This window comes from Camelus dromedarius, chromosome 4 (assembly GCF_036321535.1).
Source record: "Camelus dromedarius isolate mCamDro1 chromosome 4, mCamDro1.pat, whole genome shotgun sequence".
Taxonomy (NCBI): domain Eukaryota; kingdom Metazoa; phylum Chordata; class Mammalia; order Artiodactyla; family Camelidae; genus Camelus; species Camelus dromedarius.
In genome coordinates this window covers 90,200,469-90,224,602 of record NC_087439.1, presented here as the reverse complement: position 1 = coordinate 90,224,602, position 24,134 = coordinate 90,200,469, and the positions used below count along the sequence as shown (strand labels likewise).

At 42.4% G+C, this 24,134-nt stretch overlaps 1 protein-coding gene across 3 annotated transcripts; it reads right to left on the bottom strand.

Moving 5' to 3' along the window:
- Positions 1-1,533: 1,533 nt before the first annotated feature.
- Positions 1,534-22,307, bottom strand: LOC105093767 (uncharacterized). 3 transcript variants are annotated; one of them, XM_031452349.2, is made up of 5 exons: positions 21,976-22,307; positions 19,650-19,801; positions 13,041-13,134; positions 12,631-12,727; positions 1,534-6,804 (listed from the first exon to the last, which is right to left on the bottom strand). In XM_031452349.2, the coding sequence occupies exons 3-5, from the start codon at positions 13,063-13,065 to the stop codon at positions 5,865-5,867; spliced, it is 1,062 nt and encodes a 353-aa protein (XP_031308209.1). In that variant the 5' UTR covers positions 13,066-13,134; positions 19,650-19,801; positions 21,976-22,307; the 3' UTR covers positions 1,534-5,864. The 3 variants fall into 3 exon arrangements, with proteins under 3 accessions (XP_031308209.1, XP_031308206.1, XP_010983976.1); XM_031452346.2 differs by having other exon boundaries at positions 21,986-22,307; XM_010985674.3 differs by lacking the exon at positions 12,631-12,727 and having other exon boundaries at positions 21,986-22,303.
- Positions 22,308-24,134: the final 1,827 nt, after the last annotated feature.

Sequence of the window (24,134 nt, the reverse complement as noted above, 5' to 3'; positions counted from 1 at the left end):
TGCCTGGAGCGCCAGGCCGTCCCTACTCAAGGCCTTTCCACCAGCACGTCCCTGTGTCTGGAAGATTCCTCCCCCTAGAAATGCCCATGGTTCATTCTTACTTCCCTAAGGTTCAAATATCACCTTTCGGGAAGGCCTACCCGGCAACCCCTCACCTGCTCTTCTGCCTTCTCACTTGCCTGCTTTCCTTCCGCGGTGCCCCATTTATCATGTTCTAACTAACGCTCCAGTCTTTGGTTTATTGAGTTTGGTGTCTGTCTCTTGCCACTATAATGTAAGTTCCTCAAGGGCAAAACTTCTATTTCGTTTGCTGATATTTCCCTATCGAGCTCCTAGGTGCTTCACAAACACTTGCTGAATGAAAGCCTCCATCCCCTCAGTGAGTCTCAGCCAGCTGGCCTGCGGGGTCCACAGCTTCCCAGGGCAGCACCCCGCCTCCCTGTGCCTCCCACCTCCATTAATGAGTGGCGGGCTGACTCCCCGCCCCAGGCCACGCCCCTACGTGGTAAGCCCGGCTTCTGCCCTGGCTCTGCCCCGAGACCCCATTCTGCCCCCGCGCACCCTGTCTGTACCCAGTTCTCTCTCTGCCCAGGGCCTTGCTTCACTCTGATGATGGATGTCCCCCTCCCACCAGGACGTCTGGCTGAGCTCTGTCCCCCTGGGAGAGAGAGCCCTGTGCCACTTCCCCCTGTCTGCGCTGCTCACCGAAGCTCCGCCTGAGAGGTGTTCCCACTGTTAGAGAAAACCAGAGGCTGGCAGTAGCTAATGCAGTAAAAACAGAACTATTGCAATAGGGGGAAAGGGACTGCTGTATAGAACTGAGCTCCATTCTGAACATAACAAGGATGAGTGGGGATTTCCAGCCAAGGAGCAGGTGGAGGTGGGGGGAGGTCAGTGGATGAAATACTACTAACAGGAAAAATCAAGGGTAAAAGTAGGGGAAGAGAGTGGATTCTGGTTAAACAGACTGAACGGGATTCTTGCTGAAGGCAAGCAGGGTGATGAGGTACCAAAAATGGTGGGTGAGGAATTTGGCCAGATGTCAAGGGTGATCACAAATCAAGGGTGACCAGGTATCAGGGACGGGAAATTCTCTCTAAATTGACGTAGCCAGATTCTTACTAAAACTGGCCCATGTGGGCCCAACAAGGATGGATAGCTGAGAAGAAGCCTAGCTGAGAAGAAGGCTTAGCAGTGCACGACTAAGTTTTGGTCAAGGGGAGAGCCTTCACCCTCACCTTGGAAAGCAGAACCCTTGGCTGGTACTGCCAGCACCAACCCTACTTGATCTGGTTCCAGGGCCTGGCCCACCCCTACTGCCCTGCCCTGTTTAAGAGACAGGTCCAGATCAAGACAGGGCCCGAAAGTCCTGCAGGCATGAGGACCTGGCTGCCACCCAGCCCTGGCTGTTCACCACCCACAGCCTCCGGATAGCACTGAGGGTGACGGGTTGGGCAGAGCAGAACGCAGTGCTGGAGAGCCCTGCACAAAGTTTCCCTGCTTCTATGAATTCGACTACTTTATATACCTACGTCCTATAAGCGGAATCAGACAGCATTTGTCTTTTTGTGACTGGTTTATTTCACTTAGCATAATGTCCTCAAGGTTCATTCATATTATAACATGTGACAGAATTTCTTTCCTTTTGAAGGCTGCATGATATTTCATTCTATACCACATTTTGCTTACCCACCCATCAGTGGACTTTTGCGTTGTTTCTGCTTCTCGGCTTATTGTGAATAGTGCTGCCACAAACATGGAAATATCTTTTCTAGACTCTGCTTTCAACTTCTCTGGATTTATACCCAAAAGTGAGGTTGCTGGATCACATGATAGTTCTATTTTTAATTTTTTAAGGAACTTTCATACTGATTTCTACAGCAGTTGTACCATTTTACAATCTCATCAAGAGTGCACAAGGGTACCAGTTTCTCCACATCCTTGCCAGTGCTTATTTTCTGTTATTTTTGTAGTAGCTATCCAAATGGGCATGAGGCGTTATTTCATTGCTGTTTTGATACACATTTTATCTAGTCATTCTTAAGTAATAAAAGCCCTTTGATCATTTTCAGCTCCAAAGAACAAGCTCATTTTATAAATGTGATAGGCAGAATAACACCCTTTCCCCTGCAAAGATGCCCTAATCATTGGAACCTGTGGGTGTTTTGCTACATTGCGAGGGTGAATTAAAGTTGCAGATGGAATTCAGGTTTCTACAGCTCCTCCAACCCCCAGTTGCCTGTGACTTTTCCAGAGTTAGAAGAGTTGGAGGCTGGGAGGAGATGTAAGGGGCAGGAGACACCATCCTTATTGAAGGCAGATGTAGTCTGATGTTTGCATCTTCTGAGTGGGGCAGATTCCCAATGGTGATTCTTTCTCTTCTGTAGCACTTTGTGGGACCCTCAGTCAAATGTATCCCTTCTAAGCCCTTGGGCAATCCTTGTCCCTGGTCAGCCGCTTCTCACCCCATCCTCATCCTCTGCAGCCAGTGGTAACCTCCAGTCTCTTTCTGATGAGAGCCCCTCCCCTTAGGCATGAAGCCTTTTGGGACAGGTCTTTTCCAACAATCCCAAGGCCAGATCCTTCCCACAAGTCCCCTTGGCTCACAAGAACGCGCTGCATCTTTTCCCCACCCCCACCAGTGGTAGACGTGCAGTTTTCTCTCCATTGGAGAGATATGTCTTTGCTTGGCCACAGGCAGGCAATTCTAGTCACAGTCTTTGACCTTCTCAGAGAGGAAAGACAAAAGCTTAAAATTCATTAATGTGACTGATTTTACAGTCTTGAACTTCTTCTAAAAAATGGCCTGGGTTCATTCAACATTTTCTTTTGATGGATATTATAAACTAACTTTCTATTTCTATTTTTTAAAATTTTGCCCAAGTTCATTCATATTTATCTAATACGTGTTTGTAGAACATAGCTATATATAAGCCAGAAATAGTTTCATGCAGTGATAATACAGTTGCAGTTACAGTAAATGAAACGCTCAAAAGAACTCAGGAATTTTGAGATAATGCACATTTTTTCCGTAAGTAATTTTTTTAGAGCTATTTGAACATTTCCCCCAAACTCCTACACTTTCTGACATCAAGTTCAATATCATCGCATCATATCTATAGAGGAAAATAACACTTTACAAGAACTCTCAGCTAATTGCGAGTAACTTTAGCCACCACTTCCTCCTTCTCCTTTCTTTCTGTATCTTGCTCAAGGTTAAGTTTCTCAAAGATTTTTCACATCGTGAGAAAGATTATTGCTGATGTCACTGATGACATAAACTATCATTCTTAATGCCAATTTAAACAACATTCCAACCCAAGTCCAGGATACCAAAACCAAAATTATCTTACAAATGAGAAATTCTCAGTAATTTCTCCTTTGTAGATTATCTCTTGGGGGAAACACAGGAACTGATAACAGTTGTTCACTCTTAGAAGAGAACTGGGGGCCTCAAAAAATGGGGAGGAGGAAGACTTACTTTTAACCAAATACCACTATGAGTCTTTTGAATTTTACACTATATATTCCTAATTCGAAAAATTTAATTTTAAAAGTAATAATTTGCATTTGAAAGTATGTAGCTACCATTCTAACATTCAGTTAATGGTACAAGTAGCAGTTACCTTTTGGTATCAGAAAACAGAATTTTTAAAGGTTAAGGATAAATTGAATTGTGTGTGTATTACATCTAGGACTTGAAATCAAGTTAAGTCTGGTCAATTTTTGGCGTTTTTTCTCCTACTTTCTGCTCTCAGATTGCTTAATATTTCAATGAACAAAGAGACAGCTTGGTTTTTGTGGGAGGAGGTTTGTAGAAAGTCATGTCTAGCTGGCTGACTGACGTGTCTGTTTCATCAACGGTGGCCCAGGGATGGGTTAAAGGAATGGGTTAAAAAGAGGCTCTTTCCCACAAGCCAGGCATCCACACCCAAAGCGAAGTGGAGAACCAAGGTCCCAATTTCCCAAGCAATTGGTCCAGCTCCCAACAGTGAAGAAACGATCACCCTGGGGCCATGTCGTGTATATGACAAATCTTAAAGGGAGGGTCCTGACCTCCTGAGCTCCTGTATGCCTTTTCTAAGCCTCAGCTTTTCTCGTTTGTAAATCAGGAATAATAATAACCTACATTATAAAGTGGTTGGGAGGACTTGACATGGTGCTTATAAAACGGCTTGCATAGCATCAGGCGCATAAGAGTTGCTCAATACATGGCATCATTTGTCCTTGTTGTTGTTACTAGTAAATATAACTAAACATCATAATGGTGGAGCCCATGGATTGGCTCATTCAATCCTTATTTCACATTCCTTCTGGGTAACTTCCTGAACTGCCACGTCTGTGAAACGAGGAGCCACATTTCCCAGACTCCTTTGCTCTTGGGGTCTGGGTACCAGTCGAGTTCCACCATTTAGAGGCAATCACATGAGATTTGGAAGATGGAGGAGGTAGAGGCCATCTTCCTGTTGCTGTTTCTTTTGCAAACAAAGTTGCAAGGACATGAGTGGCACGAGGCAGGGGGACAGGGAAGAAAGAAGCTGCTTGACCTCCAATTCACAGCTGCAGTGTTTGCTCTTGACATCAGTCAGTGGTGTCCCCTGATTTCCATTCCTCTAGCCCTTCCAGTGACTTCATAAGCATTTAATTCCTGTATTAAATCCTTTCTGTTCAAAATACCTAGAGTGATGATTCCTATTTCTAGAACTGAATTCTGTGTGATTCAGGAATGAGTGTTTTATCTAAGGAAACATTATATGGGAACTTCGGTGAAAGAATTTATTTCATACTATTGCCCCAAACTTACTTAGATTTAAATGATAAGTTCCCATGTTTAAACCAGTTCAGTGATTTCCTAATTGATGCCATTCTCTTTGAGAGTTGTTGACATAACACAATTAAAGTTTCCTGGGCTCCTGAACAGATAACTCTGCTCTGTATTTGTCTATCATATTAAAAGACAGAGTATATTTTTATGATGATCATAACCCATTCATTGTCTTTCTTATGTTTTATTTGGTTGAGAGGAAAATGGTCCCTGAAATAATTTTGCCTCCCAATATCCATTCTTCCTTCCTTTCTTAATATTAAGAACTCCAATTTTTAACTGGAGACACCAACCCTGCTAAAATTTCCTCCCATTGTCCCTTAAAGCTAAATCATAGTTACATGACTAAATTTTGGCCGGTTAGGTGTAAGAAAACGTGTTTTGTAATTTCTAAAAAGTGTCTTTAGAAGGAAGATTCAGAGGTTCCTTTCCCCTTTCTTCCTTCAGATTGGCTGGAGTGTGAATATGATGGCAGGAGCACTAATAGCCACCTTGGGTCATGAGGTAGTACACTAATCATGGCAGAGTAGAAGAGAATGAGCCTGTTGCCTGAAGAGCTGACACATAGGCCTGGATTGTGTATCTCCAAATTTCTTTTACATGAGAAAAAAAAATCAGTCTCTAACTTCTTAAAGTCACTGTTATTTTGTTGCTGATTTGTTATTATATGTAGACAAATCTACCCCTAATTACTATAAGAACAGTCAAACCTTTTCTCTCCATATCAACCATGTACTATTTCTCAGTTTCTAAAAACAAGTGCATTCTCAAAAGCTGACCAGCTCCTGAAACACAGTAAGGCATGCTGCTAAAAATGATAATCTGGGTTTAGAATCAAGGACATAAAATGATTTCACTGAGCCAACTCAGTGTATGCCGCAGCAAAGTTTGTAAGCCAGATGGATAATTCTGATTTACTCTGTTACTTTCAAAACAAAATCAAGGCATCAATTTTAGGTTGAGGAAATGGCCAATCCTCAACCCTAGCTAATGGCCCATTGGGACTGGAGTTATTGCTTTAAAATCACTGAGTTTTGGTTTAAACTGGCCCTCTGCTGGTCACCGTGTGACCACACCACAGTTGATAGCACATCCAATGGCATAATTTGCTTTGCAACTCTCTATTCCAGAGCCCATAGATCAGAGGGTTAAAACACTGGGCAAATGCAAAGACTCCAAAAAGCACCAGATTTAAAGCAAAGAAAAATTCCCCACACATCTTTCCCAAACCTATGAATATCAGGGTTGGTATCACATGTAGGGCCAGCTGCACTAAGTGAATTAGCACTGTCTTCCTCGCCTTGACATTTGATCTATTAAAATGGCCAGCCCGCTTCCCTTCTTTGTAGATCAGAGAGTAACTTATAAGAATGATAGACAGAGGAAGGAAAAGGAAAAGCATGCCGACGGCTCTGGCAGGAACGCCATTCAAGATCACTGGGCAAAGGGGTTCAGATTTTAAAACAGCCTCCTGGGTGGGGTTAGTGCCTTCTATAAGAAATAAGCAAGCATTCTTTAGTATAATAATTAGCCAAGCCCCAGCCAGAATCTTATACTTGAAAAGATCTACAAAGGACAGAGATTTCAAGGGCCAACAAATTGCTAGGCAGGCGTTGACAGCCATCAAGGCCAGGGTGACGAGAATCCCTTCTCCAACACTTAGCTGTGCCCCAAACACCAGCCAGCACATCAGCACCGGGCTGTTGGCCAGGAGGGCCCGCATCCCTTGGAAAAGCACCCCCAGGCCGCAGTAGGAGGAGATGCACAGCAGATGGTGGCAAAGGAGGAGGTATCGGACCTTTCTCCTCAGCTTGGAATTCTGCAACACTGTGGCGATAATGATGACAGTGATGAAGGTGGCAAAGGAGAAAGTCACCAGGTATACAGAGGCCTTCACTGTGGCTTCCAGCCTCAGCCAATCTGATATGTTACAGCGCTCAGAAGACACATTCATGATCTTGAGGGCAACTTGGCTTTTCCTGCAGGAGAAAAGACCAAGAAAGAATGAATCTGGGTTACATCTTCTTGTGTGGTTTTCCAACTCTCTGACCTTGTGAATAGTTTCAAGGAACAGATTGCACCTTTTTCAGCACAGAGGATGACAACTTTAGTGCTGACAAGGATCAAAGAAACAGGAGACATTATCTGGAGTCTTCATTTCAGGGAAGAGGCACTGTGATATCACGACTGATAATAAATATATATTTGGTCTTCATTCCGTTTCTGGCACAGAGCTCCTAAAACCCTTGTAACTTCCTAAGTGATGAGATCAGCAGATGTCTTCCGTTGTGTTAATGCGATGACTTTCAGGAAGGCCTTAGGTCACGTAAGGATAGGGACTGTTGCCAGAGGGCCCAACCATGTGATTAGAGGGTTGGAACTTTCAGTCCCACCCCCCTCCCTCAGCCTCCAGGTACCCGGAGAGGGGCTAGAGGCTGAATCAATCACCAGTGATCTAATCAACATTGGCTATGTAGTGAAGCCTCCATAAAAGCCACAGTACAGGGCTGGGAGAGCTTCCATGTGGGTGAACACGTGGAGATTGGGGGACAGTGGCACGCCGTGGGAGGGCATGGATGCTTTGTGGCCCCTCCCCATACCTTGCCCTATGCCTCTCTTCCATCTGGCCATTTCTGAGTTATATCCTTTTGTAATAAGTTGGCGATCTAGTAAGTAAAATGTTTCTCTGAGTTCTGTGAGCCCCTCTAGCAAATCAATTAAACTCAAAGAGGGGTTAGATCAGAAGCACAGGTGACAACCTGGACTTGCAACTGGTGCCTGAAGTGGTGGTGTGGGGACAGTTTTGTGGGACTGAGCCCTTAACCTGTGTGATCTGACTCTATCTCCAGGTATACAGGTATACAGGTTCAGAACTGGTCAAAAAAAAAGAAATTTCTTCTGTATAGTACAGAGAACTATATTCAATATCTTGTAATAGCCTTTAACGAAAAAGAATATGAAAATGAATATATGTCCGTGTATGCATAACTGGACATTGTGCTGTACACCAGAAATTGACACATTGTAACTGACTGTATTTCAATAAAATTAGTAGATTTCTTGCATACAAAAAGGAAAAAAACAGTGGGTTGAATTGTAGGACACGCATCCAGCTGGTGTTAGAAAATGGCTTTGTTGGGGGTTAGTGGGAACTCCACATGGGAACTGGAATCAGAATTTTAGACACAGGCTCAAATCATACAAAAGGAAGATTCGAAAGATGTACTCTCAGTACTCAGCAAATTGCTGAAAAGCAGGTTAAAGTTTTACTGCTTAGGCATCATTTTCCATCTTTGATTGTGAGAGCTTTTTCTCATTTTGGAGCACAAACCATGACATCGTTAAAGTCAATTGATTGGCCACCAAACACTTGTTAACATTTAATGCCTGCAAAGGTCCGAGGGAGAAGTTAGGCCCAAAGCTGTGAGGAATGTGAGGAAGTCGCTGGTGCAAATGCTTGAATTCATCTGGGTCCCTAAGACACAAAAGGGAGAGTCACAGTAATGACGGCAATCGTGGGTGACATTTACCAAGTACTTCCTAGGGATCAAAAACCGTTATCTGAGCAAATTCCTTGGTAACCCTGGAGTATGTTTTATTTTCCTCCACGTGGTTTATTGTGCACTTTTCACAAATGGGGAACCTGAGACTTCAAGTGGATAAGTAGCCTGCTCAAGACCATGTGGTGGTTACCTACTGGGGCCAGGGTTTGAATGTGGGCGGACAACTCCAGAGCCCACTTTCTCAACCACGACGAGGAGGGTTCTGTCCAATGCAAAGCCAAATGAATGCATTCTCTCAGTTCAATGTCATTTGACAGACCAACTGGCCCCATTTGTAGAAATATTGTTTCTGTTGTTAAGGAGCTGGAAGACTTCCTTCCCAGGAAAGTGCTGGGATCTCAGGATTGCTGAGGGACAGGAACCACTGAAATGATAAGATGTGTGCAGTAGCCTGACAGACCTCAAGCATGTACAGCAATGAATGACACACTGTGTGGCAGCCTGGGGAGCCCCCAAACTCCAATATCATTGTTGTCCCTGTGAAAGTCTGCTGTAGAGATACCAACTATTGCCTCCCCACTGCACCACACTCAGGGCGATGGGCCCCACCACAGCCTGGTCAGCTTGCTTCCTCACGAACTATAGCATCACCTCCTCCTCCATCACAGCTGATTGGACTGGCAGTAGACATCTGTCTCAGGGAAAATCACACTGCAGACTGTGCTGAGTCTACCAAATTCTGTCTCTTAAAAATCCAACCCAAGAATTCACACAGAGTCCAAGTGTGATGTCGGGTAATTGACCTGCCAGTCATGCTGGAGTGTGGATGAGTGGAAGAGAGAGGGAGGAGAGAAGGAGAAGGAAGAGAGGACCATGAGGTCCCTGAGGGACCACAAAAGTCCTTGCAGGACAGAGAGCAACCTGGGCTCCTGAGCTTCCGATTCCACTGAGATGCCTTGAATTTTCTGCCCTCGAGTTGTAAAAACATCACACATCCCTTTACTATTTGAGCTAGCTTAAATGGGTCTCTGTTCCTTTATTCTGGCTCCTACAGATCAAAGTATGTGAAACTGACCCTAAAGAGGCACCATAAATGCTATTGATTTCCTAAGGGGCAAATCACAATACAATGATTACAATGATTACAGTGATACAATGATTTCAACTTTCTGAGAATCTAAAATGCCATAGCTCCCTACAAAATCCCTTGCTGAAGGCATCATTTGTCCCCCCAGCCCCCCCACACACATATATTGTGTTGTCACCCTTTGCGGAGAATTTTCCCTGTTCTGGATTTTTGTGCCATTGTCATGTTGTTGAACTCCAGGCTTTTATTCTCTCTACTCTCCAGCTCTTCAGAGAAAAATAGAAATCATAATTATAGAATTATAAAATTGTAAAAATAGAATTGTAATGGTCACTGTCATTGTTAAGATTTCTTTTAGCAGCAGACTTTTCCCATCAAAATCTTCCACAAGAACCCCACAATAATAAACAGAAAAAAACATGCCTGCCTGCATGAAATGCCTCCTCCTTAATCTCTCACTCACAGAGCACCCAGCTGTACCTGCCCTCAGGGGACCACCATAGAAACCGAGGGCCCCCACAAGGCTGCATGAAGACTCTGGGGAGACAGAACAAACACTCTTCCCTTAGACTGGGGGAGTCACCCGAACTGGGCTTTAAGCCTAGACCTGCTCCCAGCGAAGAGTACGACTTTGGATACTGAAGTCACTTTGCTTCTCTGGTCCTTGGATCTTTGTATCACCTCCCTGCGGTGCTGCCAAGCTCCACGTCCCTTCTCTCTGCATCTACAGAGTCATCCTCACGCACACCCTCGAGGTCCAACCTGAACCTGGGCCTGCAGTGTCTGGGCTCTCACTTGTTCTTGAAAACAAGACCGCCCACCTCTGCCCCAGAACGTCTCATCTTACTTCCCATTTCAACAACTTAAACAGAGCCCCTGACTCTCTAGAACAGGGTCTACCTTGTCCTGCCAGACCCCCTCCCAGGATCTGGAATCCAGCCCCCGAGCCCCAGGCTTAAGGCAGTCACTGTTGGCAGGAGCCACAATGATGACTGCGCCGCCATCACTCCTGGGCTCACGGCTGGCGGGTCTGGCACAGCTGATGATTATCTTCCCCATTATTTGGTCTTGCTCCCCAGCCCCCATTCTGCCCAGAATCCCAGTCGTCAGCTGTAGCATCCCTGCTGGATTCTTCATTCCTGCTCGGCTGGACCTCCCTGCACCTGCCTGCCCCTCCCTCACTCCCTCCCTCCCCACGTACACCTGCCTAGTTCATTTGACAGCACCTCCCCAGTGGCTATGGGCTGGGCTTGACCCAACTGTGTTCTAAGACTCGAAATCCTATACAGAGTATGAGTGACTGTCATTGTGTGTCCTTTGGAATAAAATGTTTAAAGCCATCCCTGAGTTACAGCAGCTGCAGTTATAATAAAGTTTACACCACAACACTCCTCACCACCCCCTCATCTGGAATGATTTCAGGGAAAAATTTATTTTTGAGACCAGGCAAGGACTAGTTTCTTTAGTTTGCTACGATATCTAAGGCACTAATCATCGTGGTACCGCATTCGTCACTGTACTCAACCGGTCTCCACTGAGCATGAAACATACAAAGCATCGCCCTAAGCAGTGAGGCTGAAAGGTGGTAAAACACAGAGCACACAGAGGCTCCTTGTCCAGTGGAAAATGCCAAATACAATGTAACAATAACCAAAAGCATCATGTCTAGTTTTAGTTATTTATCAAATGCATAAGAAAGCTGGGTGTGCTATGGGAGGGCTGTTCAGAGATAGAAGAGATCACTGTGGCCTAAGGCAGTCAGAGAAAGCTCCCTGGAGGAGGCGAGACCTGAACCAGACCTTCCAAAGAAGGAAAGTAGAGCAAAGAAGGGCAAGGGTGAGGTGGGGAAGGGAGAGAAGAGGTACAGATTCCAGGCAACAGAGAACAGTGGGAGCCAAGGTGGGACCTTGGTGTTCAGGGGACAATGGGCAGATCACTTTTGGTGGAGTGAAGGCTTGTTTAGAGGACTAAGGATCAACTAAGGTCGGGACCAGATGTGGAGTGCCTTGATACCATCCGGAGTGTTCAAATTCATTTTGTGGCGATAAGGAGGCTTGCATGATTAAACTTAGGAGCAGCACATGCCACAGGTTAAGAACCATAGGAGATGCCCTGCCTAGTGGCACAGTGGTATTTGACAGGTGCTTTGCAGAGCAGGCAGCCCCTGAAGGAGAAATTTGCACAATGAAGACAGTACAACCACAGCAAATAGCTTAGAATACTTTTTGCACACGTGAAATCTCCAGGAGGGTTGCAACTGTGCAATATCAATGAGGGCAAGCGGTGTTGCCTTTAATTTATCTATGAGACCTCAAGAAGATCAGTAATTTATTCAGGATGGTGCAGCCAGAAAGAATCTCCTGGTTTCCAAATTCATATTCCTTCTCAGAGGTTTATTTGCTTATCAACAGCACTTGGCAACCAAACCCATATAATAAGCCCTCATCTCTGCATATTACTTCCACTTAATGACAGTTCTTAGATTCCTTTTCTTCTGGAATTCTAAAGTGGGGAGTAAATGTTTCCTTCTGGCCCAAAATCTTACTTTGGCTTCAGCTTTGAAATAAAATCCTGGAGAGACTATACTTTCAGGGATCATTTCTATAGTCTGAAATAAAATCTTGGCGCTAAGAGACTTCAGCAAAGAATTATGTCCACAATTGCCCTGAAAAAATCAGAATCAGCCACCACCACTCCCTGCACAAATCCTGTAGGAAGCAGATGGGTAGGAGGGCTGGAATGGGTACAGACAGGATCAGTGAAGTCCTGGGGGTCTCATCCTAAGCGCCCTGCTTGGGACAAACTCCTGAGGGCAACACGCTGCCCTCAGTGAAGGACTGAATATATGAACAGATTTGGCCAGACCCTTTATAAAAACAGAATTCAGACCCACAACCTGCAGCGAACTGACCAGGAAACCAAGCCCTTATCTACAGTGACCAGCCCAGGAAGGCAGCCTGCGGTAAGTCAGACCTGGGGGGCGTCAGACAGCTGTCTCTAGTGACAAACCAGGAAGCCAAACAACCCCTGTAACAATCTGTCCAAAACAATCAGGACTTGATTAATAGCCGACAACTTCCCTAATTTTTGTCCCTGCTTCCAACTTAGGACCAACCAAAGTCAAATAGGTACCCTTAACTGATCACATAGGACACCCCAATTCCTGTTGGCCACCTCCAGCTTCCCCAGGCCCATAGTCCCCCATTAGGGCTCACCTCAAGGCCTCCCTTTTTCCATCAGAAAGCTTTCCCACTCCTCTGTGTGCTTGTGAGTCTCGCCAAAACGCGGATGATGGTGGCTGACTCCCTGGTTCTAGCAAGCACAGAAGAGATAGCCTTTGTTTTTCTCCTGTGGTTGGTCTTTGTTTATCTCCACATGGGCAAGAAAAGACAGTGCTAGCGGCCATGCATCAGGACATGCTCCGGGAGCCCTTTCTCCAGGGAGTAATGCATTTGTGGCAGCTCATGCTCCCTCTCCATCCTCTGCCCCTCCCGGCCAGCAGAAGGAGCGCTGCGGGGAGCTTGGGCCGAGTGAGACAGATTCCCTTCGTGGAGAGTCAGCTGCCACCCTGGCCTCATTGTGAGCTCTGGGTCACTGAGCAGGGGGAACTTCTCACTTTTCTTACCTCTGAGGGTCCACAAGGCAACCATTCCTCAACAGACAGCACACTTGGGAAGAAAATCAAAGGAGCACTGGATGTAAAAATGTGAGTGACAGGCCTGGAATGGAGCATAAGAAAATTATATTTGGTTATGACACAGGCAAAATACAATAGCAGGGGGAGGGTACAGCTCAAGTGGTAGATAGAGCACATGCTTAGCATCCATGAGGTCCTGGGTTCAATCCCCAGTACCTCTTCTAAAAATAAATAAATAGACCTGATTACCGCCCCCCCCAAAATATTTTTGAATATACATAATAGCAGATAACATGTGTTGACTGTTCACTGTAAGACAGTGCTAGTGAGGGCTGACTTCTCCATCTGCACAACAAGCCTATTAAGTAGATACTATCATTATTCCCATTTTTCAGTAAAGAAAACTGACGGATAGAGGAAGGAAGCAACTCGCAAGAGTTAATCAGCTCATGACAGCGATACTGGAATTTGAACCAGGAAATCCACCTCCCTACACCATTCCCTAACCCCCTGGGCCCAGGGCCCCCATTCAGGAAAAGTCAATAGTTAAAAGTTGTAAAAGGCTCCCACACTTCTCAGGGAGTTGCTGGTGAGTGGTGAAGTCTGGCTTCAAACTCAGTTGTTATGATTTCCAAGATAACACTTTCTTATTGTCATTTGTTGAGTTTGGAAAAAAACTCAATTATATTGCAGCCATAGTGATGTACCATATTGACGCATGTGAACTGAATTCTTTTTGAAAAAGAAAAAAGAATAAAAAAGACTGACTAGCTGTTATGGTCTGAATGGTGTCCCTCTGAAATTCAAATGTTGAAGCCTTAACCCCCAGAACCTCAGAATGTGACTGTATTTGGAGATAGGGTCTTTAAAGAGGTAACTAAGTTAAAATGAGGCCATTAGGGGGCGATAATCCAATCTGACTGATGCCCTGTGTCCTTGTAAGAAGAGATTAGGACACAGAGAGAGAGACACTGGAGATGTGTGTGCTTAGAGGAAAGGTCACGTAAAGAGATGGTAAGAGACCAACCACCTGCAAGGCAAGGAGAGAGGCCTCAGAGGAAACCAGCCCTGCCAGCACCTTGACCTTGGACTTCCAGCCTCCAAGACTATGAGAAACTAAAATTCTGTTGTTTAAGCCTCCTAGACTGGCATTCTGTCATAGCAGCCGAGCTGGCTGATGCAGCAGGGAGAGGCAGCTATTGGCTGCCACCTTACCTCCAGGGCGCTGAGCATGGCTTCCCATGGCTCCAGCCAGACTCCCCCCAGGACGTGCGCCTGGGAATTTCTGAAGGAGGAGAGAACTCAGACATCTGAAAGGGAGAAAGGCTTCCCTTCCTGGACGCTCACCGTCAGTCAGTGAGTGTCTGCCAAGACCCGGGCCAGTATCTGACTTACTGCCAATGAGAAGAGCTCATTAGCTAAGAACAAACTTCAGAAATGATTTCCAGCATGAGTGGCTCCCGGCAGAAGGCCAGTGAGAAAAAGTGGATACTTCCAGAATGTCCCTTCAAACCCTTCCCAGATGATCAGACCCTCTCCTCTTCCACAATAAACATGTCACCTTCTCTTTAAACATGTCTTCCCCTTTGCTCTAATTGTAGCCTTACTTCTTTGGTATTTTAACAGTCAATCTAGTCTGTGAAGCTCCTGTGATCCCGTCTGTTCTCCTCCTCCAAGCAGGCAGGAAGGAAGGGAGGGAACTGGTGTTTGCTGAACGTCAGGCACTTGACAGCAAGAATAAGCACTGAGTAAATATTAGCTGTGGTTGTTAACCTTCTGGAAGCAGCTCCCAGAGGCGACGTGGAGAACCAGGTGAGATCACAAAGCCTCTGAAGATACACCCCGGGACTTCTGACAACAGAGGGACTACACATTTTTCTAGTGAGTGCTTTCCCAGGCAGTTAAACTTTGAGTGTTAATCTGCCTTTTTTTTTTTATAAAAAGGGAAATTCTCTAGCTTCCTTCCCCAATTTTTTATAATCAGAACTCTGATCTTCTAAGCGCTCCTAGGATTCCTTAATCTAGAGACCCACAACCTTGTTTTAATAAAAACTTGACCTTTTCTAAACTACTTAATGCTCAAAAACACTTCTTAAAAAGCAACGTGTACCACACACCTACAGTCAATTAATCTTTGACAAAGGAGGCAAAAATATACAATGGAGAGAAGACAGTCTCTTCAGCAAGTGGTGTTGGGAAAACTGGACAGCTGCTTGTAAATCAATGAAGTTAGAACACTCTCTCACACCATGTACAAAAATAAACTCAAAATGGCTTAAAGACTTAAATATAAGACATGACACAAGAAAACTTCTAGAAGAGAACAGACGAAACATTCTCTGACATAAATTGTAGCAAGACTTTCTCAAATCAGTGCTCCAAGGCAAAAGAAATAAAAGGAAAAATAAACAAATGGGACATAATCAAACTAATAAGCTTTTGCACAACAAAGGAAACCATAAACAAAATGAAAAACAACCTACAGACTGGGAGAAAATATTTGCAAATGATGCAACTAACAAGGGCTTAATTTCCAAAATACACAAACAGCTCATACAACTCAATAACAAAAAAAAAACCCAAACAAAAAAATGGGCAGAAGACCTAAACAGACATTTCTCCAATGAAGACATACAGATGGCAAATAGGTACATGAAAAGATGCTCAATATCACTAATTATCAGAGAAATGCAAATCAAAACTACAGTGAGGTATCGCCTCACATCAGTCTGAATGGCTATCACCAAAAAATCTACAAATAGTAAGATGCTGGAGAGGGTGTGAAGAAAAACGAACCCTTTTTACACTGTTGGTGGGAATTTAAATTGATGCAACCACTATGGAAAACAGTGTAGAGATTCCTTAAAAACTAAAATAGAGTTCCCAAATGAGCCTGCAATCCTACTGTTAGGCATACATACAGAAAAGATGAAAATTCTAATTCAAAAAGATACGTATACCTCAATGCTCACAGCAGCACTATTTACAATAGCCAAGACATGGAAGCAACCTAAGAGTTTAAAGTAATAAAATAGAATTTTTATTGACCTATATTTGATTTACAAGTGAATGGATAAAGATGTTGTGTGTGTGGAATATTATGCAGTCATAAAAAAGAATGAAATAATGCCATTTACAGCAACATGAATGGACCTAGAGATTATCATATTAAGTGAAGTCAGACAAAGAAAGACAAATATCATATAATATCATTTATATGTGGAATCTAGAAAAGTGATAAAATTAAGTTATTTACAAAACAGAAATAGACTCACAGACATAGAACACAAATTTATGGCTACCAAAAGGGAAATGGGGGGAGGGATAAATTAGGAATTTGGGGTTAACATATATACACTACTATATACAAAACAGATAAACAGCAAGGACCTACTGTATAGCACAGGAAACTATTCACTATCTTGTAATAACCTATAATGGAAAAGAATCTGTAAAAGAATATATATATATATGTGTGTGTGTGTGTGTGTGTGTGTGTATGAATCACTTTGCTATACACCTGAAACTAACACAACTTTGTAAATCAACTATACTTCAATTAAAAAATGAAAAAAGCACACATGCATCTTTACTGAATATCTTGAAATTTTTTTCCCAATATTTCAACATTTTTAAATTTTGCTAAAAGTTCACTTATAGTATTAACTGGCTGAGTGGAAGGTAAAAGTTATATGGCATTTTTCCTTTTGATTTTACTTGACATTATTCTATTTTTTTTTGATAAAACAGAATTTTTACTGATGCATATTTGATTTACAACATTCAAGCATACAGCATAGTGATTCAATATTTTTACATATGATATGCCATTAAAAGTTATAAGATAATGGCTATAATTCCCTATGCTGTACAATAGATCTTTGTTGCTTATCTATTTTTTGTTTTTATATGAGTCTTCATTTATTAAAATATTTTCATTCATCTACTATATTTTTAAATTTTTCCTATATGATATTTTCATAATGATTCAGTTATACATATGCATATTATTTTCATACTTTTTTCATTATAGGCTATTACAAGATGTTTAATATAGTTCCCTGTGCTATACAGTAGGACCTTGTTGTTCCTCTATTTAACATATAGTTGTTAGTATTTGCAAATCCCCAACTCCCAATTTATCCTCCACTCCTCTTCCCACCCTGGTAACCGTAAGTTTGTTTTCTATGTGTGGGAGTCTATTTTTGTTCTGCAACTAAATTCATTTGTGTCCTTTTTTAGATTTCACATATATGTGATATCATATGGTGAATAACTTAAGATTTGGAACAGCAGACTGTCCATGGACAAGGGCAGGGTGAAATAAACCCTCAAACTGGGAATATAAATAAATATTCAAGGAGGAAGTATTGGAAAGAAGGTAGCTTGTAAAAATGGTGGTGAAGCTCTTTCATTTTATAACTTAGATAATGATAGGTGTTTGTGATCCGAATTATTATATTAACAATAATGTCTGTATGAACAAAGAGGACACAATTTAATGACAGATTTCATTGTCCTGTATATATCTGCAGACAGAAATAAGGCATCAGGAGTCATTCCAGGATTTCAGAAAAAGATTGTTCAATACTAACTACAATAGTGTCATATGTAACAAATAACATTTTCATGAATCTTAGAAACTTAAGTAAAAAGTTTATATGAAATTATGGTACAGTAGTTAAAATAAAAGTCACTCAATTCTACTTGGGTGGAGCTCTCTGCACTGACATGGGAGTAATCAAGGAACAAAAGTGGCAGAGATGGCTAGCTATTCAATCAATTGATGAATTCCAACTATCTATGTGCATGGATGTAAGAGCAGGGATACTCAGTAACAAACATGGGCCAAGTCTCTGATGTCGGGGAGTTTACACAATCCCGAATGTCTAGACAGTTACGTGGCAGGTAGCAAACAGATGGCCTTTCTCCCTTCATACCTATTTCTCTGGACGCCAAAGGTCAATTTGATGTCTATAAAGCACGAAGAGCAAACGGCAATCTATATGTTGCTGAGAAAATGGTTCTCAATAGTACTGCTCAGAATGTGAGAGGATTTCGTCTTTGGTCTATTAGTTTGTTTTTAACAAGAGTTCATCTTGTAGCATTTACTTTTGAAATAAAGCTGAAGCTATTTTAATGTTACATTGCTGCAATTATTAAGCTAGTTAAAAGTTAATTTAGCTGTACATGATCTTAACATTATTAAAGCTTATAAAATAACACATAACAGCCAAGATGGTGAGTTCTGTGCTTTACTAGTAGGCAATCCTTTACTCCATAGTCAAGGGTATTCTTTCATTGCAGTTAAGACAGTTGCCCCATCCTAAGGCACACCCTTTCTATTTCAGCAGACCACACCTGCCTTTAGCAGTAAACTAGATGTTTTATCAGCACAATCTTGGGAAAGTTGAAATCAGCAGATTCCCTGAAGTGTTTCAGTTTTCTCTCTCTGACTCAGCATTGGCGATTATTGTAAACTTTCTTTCAGGTTTCATTCTATTTCCCCAAATTAACGTACAACTTAATTACAGCTATTCTTACTAACCTTTTTTATATGCTGTAATTTGTTTTACTGATGAAAAAAGAACTCCCTAAGTTTTGAAATCTACATATAATTTACATTGCTTGGTTAGTATTCTTACCTTTATTAGGTATCTTTGCACCATTCATATTATACTGGTCATGAAAAGTCAGCTCTCTAGAGCTGGAAACTACATGATTTTAAACAAATCTTATAACTGAAAGTGAAAATTCATGGAATGCCTTCACTTTTTGCCTGCTCTGGGAACTTTTACTTAGTACATAATTGATGATTAACTTGAATTTTTATGTAATTATTGTATAATTGATTTCTCACAATCATCAGAACATATATATTTATAAAACTCCTTTTGCAGGGATATAAGCTGAACTATCACAGCAAATTTTCTGTTACCATATGAATGGGCTTGCATTCTTTCATGGTAGAGTCCACTTACACCAAGTTATTAAAGTTCTTATTCATTCTCATTAGCATTTATATTTGCCTCTTAGAATTGGCATAGAATTTTGAATCATATTTATAGAGCAAATGTCTATTTCAATACTTATCCTTGAGATTATCTTAAAATATGATTATATATTTTCTTTTTATTTAAGGGACTTATTTCCAAATAGAAAATATATTATCGTCATGTATGTTATTTTTGCAAACATTATTTGCAACTATATTTTGTATTCTTCAAAAGGACTTACATTCTGAGCGTTAGTGACAAAGAAAATTAGTAACTTTGAAATCCCCATCTATATTATCACTGAACACTTTTGAATGATCAAAAAATTTGTAATCAGAATTTTAAAATTCATGCTTTTATCCCAGTTTCTCCATTTACACATTCACCACTTCACCCACCCAATAAACATGTATCAGGCACCCACCATGTTGATGGGTATGCGAAAATGAGTGAGAAACAGCCTCTAGCCTCAAGAAATTTACTTCTTTGATTTGGAAGTAGGAGCAGGAATGAACCATAGTATCATTTATGAGAGGTGAGGCAAAAACATAGGTAAGTTTCACATATTTTAACTTTGAGAGAATGCATGAAAACCACAAACCTTCAGAATAAAGAAAGGTGAATTCCTTTCTCGTCTTCCCAAGAAGAGGATCTGGGGAAGGTATTCTTTCTTCTCTTGCATGAAAATTCAGAGCAGGAGATGTTGAGATGAATCCCGGGCAGCACAGACATGGGGCTAGCAGGAGACCCCTCCTGGAAAAAAAGGAAAAGCATCAGACTTTAGCAAGGCTGTTTGAAGGAGTCAGAAGAGGGTAAAGGAGGCCTCCAGAAAACCACAGTTGTGCAAAAAAAGGCTGGCACTATGGATAGGAAGTAACGGCAAATCTGATAAAGGCAAACTTGTAGACGGTGCCTACAGAACGAAGAACAGTCAAGAAATTATCTAATTTAAGGAAACATGTGTTTGAAGGGTACAGTTGGCTTGATCTAGATACTGGCCAACTTTGGGGTTTGGCCCAAATGACGAAGAGGCTTTCGAAGCCATCAGAACACAGACATGGAGAAGATGCCCCATTGAAGAACAAAGGAGCGGCCATCACAGCGATTCTCCGTGAACGACACAACTGGAGGAATCCAGGTGACAACACAAATACAGGATGCAAGGCCTCCTTGGAGGTGAGGGTGGACCTTAGATAAAGGAACAATGACCAAAATGAACAAATCCCAGCGGTGGTTCCCAGCAAATGCACAGCTGTATCACTCTGGTCTAGTGAGACTCGCACCTGCACTCAAAGAAGCTTCCAATAGAACTCTAAATTTCCCACCTCTCCTTTCACTACCTCCTTGGCCACTTAAACCATCCACTTCCATGGGCTCCATGGGCTATCTGTAGGCTCCTCGGCTGGCGCAAACTCTGCCAAAGCATGAGGCTCACATCACCGATCCCTGGTTATTGCCAACTTTACCTAACTTGAGTATCTCCTTTGTTTCAGACTGTCAGCCTGCCTTGATCCCAGTGTGTGTTTGCCACATAGTCTAGGTCTTGACTTCCTAAGTTCTTTATCCCAAACATTGGCTATTATTTCTCGATGATCCAGGACTGGTGGCCACATGTGGCCATTTGCTTTTTTCAGAGTTGTCAGAGTGATACCATGCAATTCCCCACCTAGACTCCAAGGAAACGTGACCTGGTCCGGAGGCAAATGTACCTACTGGAGGAAGTGCAGTCTCCAGACAGAGGACCATAGGTGATAAAAGAGATGAGCCAGAATTGAGTGGGGACACGACTGGGGACTAAGTTTGTGTAACCAAGGTAAGAATCCACGTAACCCAGGAGAGGTGTGCTGTCTCTAGGTGGCACCCCCCCCCCCCCAGAAATAACGCATCCTTCCCTAAGACTTAGAGACAGTTTGCCGATGAGACCAAGGTGCCTCTTTGTATAACATCAGGAGGTGACTGATTGGATCCTGGAAGTGTAATCCATGGAATTCAGTGTATTTGTACATTCAACAGAGGATATTGAAATAACAGCTGAAAAGAGGAGGAAGTGTGTAACCTTGGAAGCAATGAAAAACAAACAGTAAAAAGTTAATAATGCATTGTCAACACTGAAGAAGCAAAAGGGCTTTGATTAATGTAATTTCCTGATCCACTTAACAAGTATATCCCATAAGTAGAGAGACATTCATGAGGCTTCCTCAGTATCATTACAGTATTCAATGAGGAGCTACCATGTGCCAGACTACTGTGAAAAGTTTTAAATGGAAAAACAAAGCAGGATCCCCACATTTGAGGAGCTCATAGTCTTTTAGGGAAGACAGATATGTAAGCAAATAGCTTCAATACTATGAGTTGAGTGCTTTAATTCAAAGTGCCATGGAAACCCAGAGGAGTCTGGCCATCCCAGAAAGGTCCAGGAACACTTCTCACAGGCAGTGTCTCTGGGAAACAATAAGGATTCATCCATCCAGCTCTTTGGCCTTCCCATCATTCATTCATCACGTATACGTTGAGTACCTCTGATTGTTCTAGATGCTTTGCATACATTGGCCAAGACAAACAAGGTCCCTCCCGGAATGAAGTTTACATTCTGGTGCAGGGAGTGGATGACATCCCCAGGGGAAATACAGAATGGTTCCTAAGACCATCCAATATCCACCCTCTGGCCTCATCTCCTCTCCCACAGGTATTTTCCTGAGACCAGAGTACCCTGACCACTCAAAGTGGGGCACTCTGATCCTCTGGGTAAGTTTAGCTCTCAGGGTGAAACTGAACTGCTGGTTTGTTGCTTCCCATCCCAGTGGGATGATTTCAGAAGTGCAGGATCAGATAGAATCAAGTTTCTGAAAATGCAGAGCTGGGAATCAATGTAAAGCAGAAGTAAAAGTGAGAAATGGGATCCCCAGACTGACATGAGAACCCCTTACCTTCCTTTACCTGTGGAGGGCTTTCCTGCCAATGGAATGAGTTCTCTTTTCCAGGAAAAAGTATATGGAGGAGCAGCAGGCGCGTCTTCATGAATCATGGGAAGGACTCCCGATACCCAGCTTCTAACAGAAGAGAGTCCAGGGACACGCCTCACTTTGACTTCTCCCAGGATCCCGAGCCTTCAGACCTGGGGCCCCTTCCGTGGTGCCTGGAGCCAGTGTCACACTGTGATTGACGAAACAGAGAAAGAGAAAACCAGGGACTCTCCAGGGTGCTCACTTCCTGAAAGGACATTCAGCGCTCTCTGTCTATGAAGGAAGTGGAGGAACCCGGACCAGCACCTCCCCTTCTGCACACAGAGGTCCTTCTGCAAAGAGATTCATGCTCTACCCCTTGTGGGGTTGGGACCCACTTTGTGGTGTTCAAAGGTGACGAGGGAAAATGTTTCTAGAGAAAGCTAAAACATTTCCTGCCCTAACACTAGGGGAAAATTCTAGCCACTGGAACCAGTGGTTTTAAACCAGGCTAGCCTTCAAAGATCTCGGATTACGCCTTTAGAAATGACCACAATTTCATAACAGAGGCAAGAGAAAGGCAGTTAGAAACTTCTGCAAGGCAGTTGGTACTACTCTGAAAACTCCTATTTCCTGTTTGCCAACACGTCTGCTTTAAATCTCTCAAGCAGTTAGTTACATTGCAAGTGTTACACACCAGCTTTTCCTCCTATTTTTAGCTTTCGTTTCATTTTTTAAAGTTCTTTAAGTAATATATGTTGGTTGTCAGAAAGGAAAAATATGAACATAAAAAGGAAAATTTTTAATTCCCCATATTTCCGCCACTTGAGGATAACCACCATTGGCACTTTGGGGTACATCCTTCCAGCCTTTTCTCTTTGTTTAAGTGGATCTTAGGATGAGTGTCTCAACACCCATTCCATTCCACACCATTGTAGAACATCCACGCAGTTTTGCTGGGATTTATTCCATGCAGAGCTCCTGTATAGATCCTGATTTGGCTAAACTAAATTGCAATGATCTCATGCTTTTACCAGCATCTAATCTAGATCTAAGTCAAAGGATATAAAGCACTCCCTGGCCACCAGGAAAGGCATGCCATCAAGATGGGCCAATCAGAGAGAAGTTTAGGGCCCCTGCTAAAGAGTTGGGCAGGGAGGACATTCATTCATTCATTCAATCCTTCTCTGGGTTTGGACTAGAGTCCTGGGAGCTATTGGCAGCCATTTGCCACCATGAGACAAACCAGCTCTCAGTTGAAGCAGATGCTTCAGAAGGTAAAAAACAAGAGATATATTTTTACATCAGGTTTTTGGAGGGAAGGATATAGTTTAGTGGCAGAGTGCATGCCTAGCGTGCACAAGGTCCTAGGTTTAATCCTCAGTACTTCCATTAAAAATAAATACATAAACCTAATTACCCTCCAAAAAAAAAAAAAACCCTAAAAAATAAAATTTAAAAACATTAAAAAAAATTAGGTTTTCAAAGAAATTTCTGAGCTGCTACACTAAACTAACACCCAAATCTGTCTTACTTCTGGAGTTGCTTGTTGAAATCAATTTAAATTGAGTTTTCTATGACTTGTAAGTGAGTGCATCCTAAATGACTCATCTCAATATTTTTATAAAAATGAGACCATATTGTACATATTGTTTATAACTTCCTGTTTAAAAATAAGGCATAACCATCATTCCTTTTCAAGATAATGATATTTTTACAAAATTACTCTTTGCTTCAACATAGTCTATTTTATGGACAAACATTAAGTTACGTATATAATCCCCTACTTTGAGGCATTTACATCGTTTCCAGCTTTCTCTGTATTATATAAACAATTCTGCGTTGAGACTCCCAAATGTTACAGAACACACATTTCCTTAGAACACATTTCTAATGTAGGATTTCTGAGTTAACGTATGTACTTTTTGAAAGATTTTTTTATTCATATTGCCAAATGGCTTTCCCAAAAGGCTGTTTCAATTATATTCTAACCAACACAGAATGAGAATGTCAGAAAAAACTCCCTCTCTCCTCCCAGGCCAGACCCTCAATACATTTAAAGTTTCAACACAAAGTCTCTGTCTGTGTGATCAGTGGTAACCCATTGCTGTTTAATTTGCATTTTTAAAACTCTATAGAGTGCT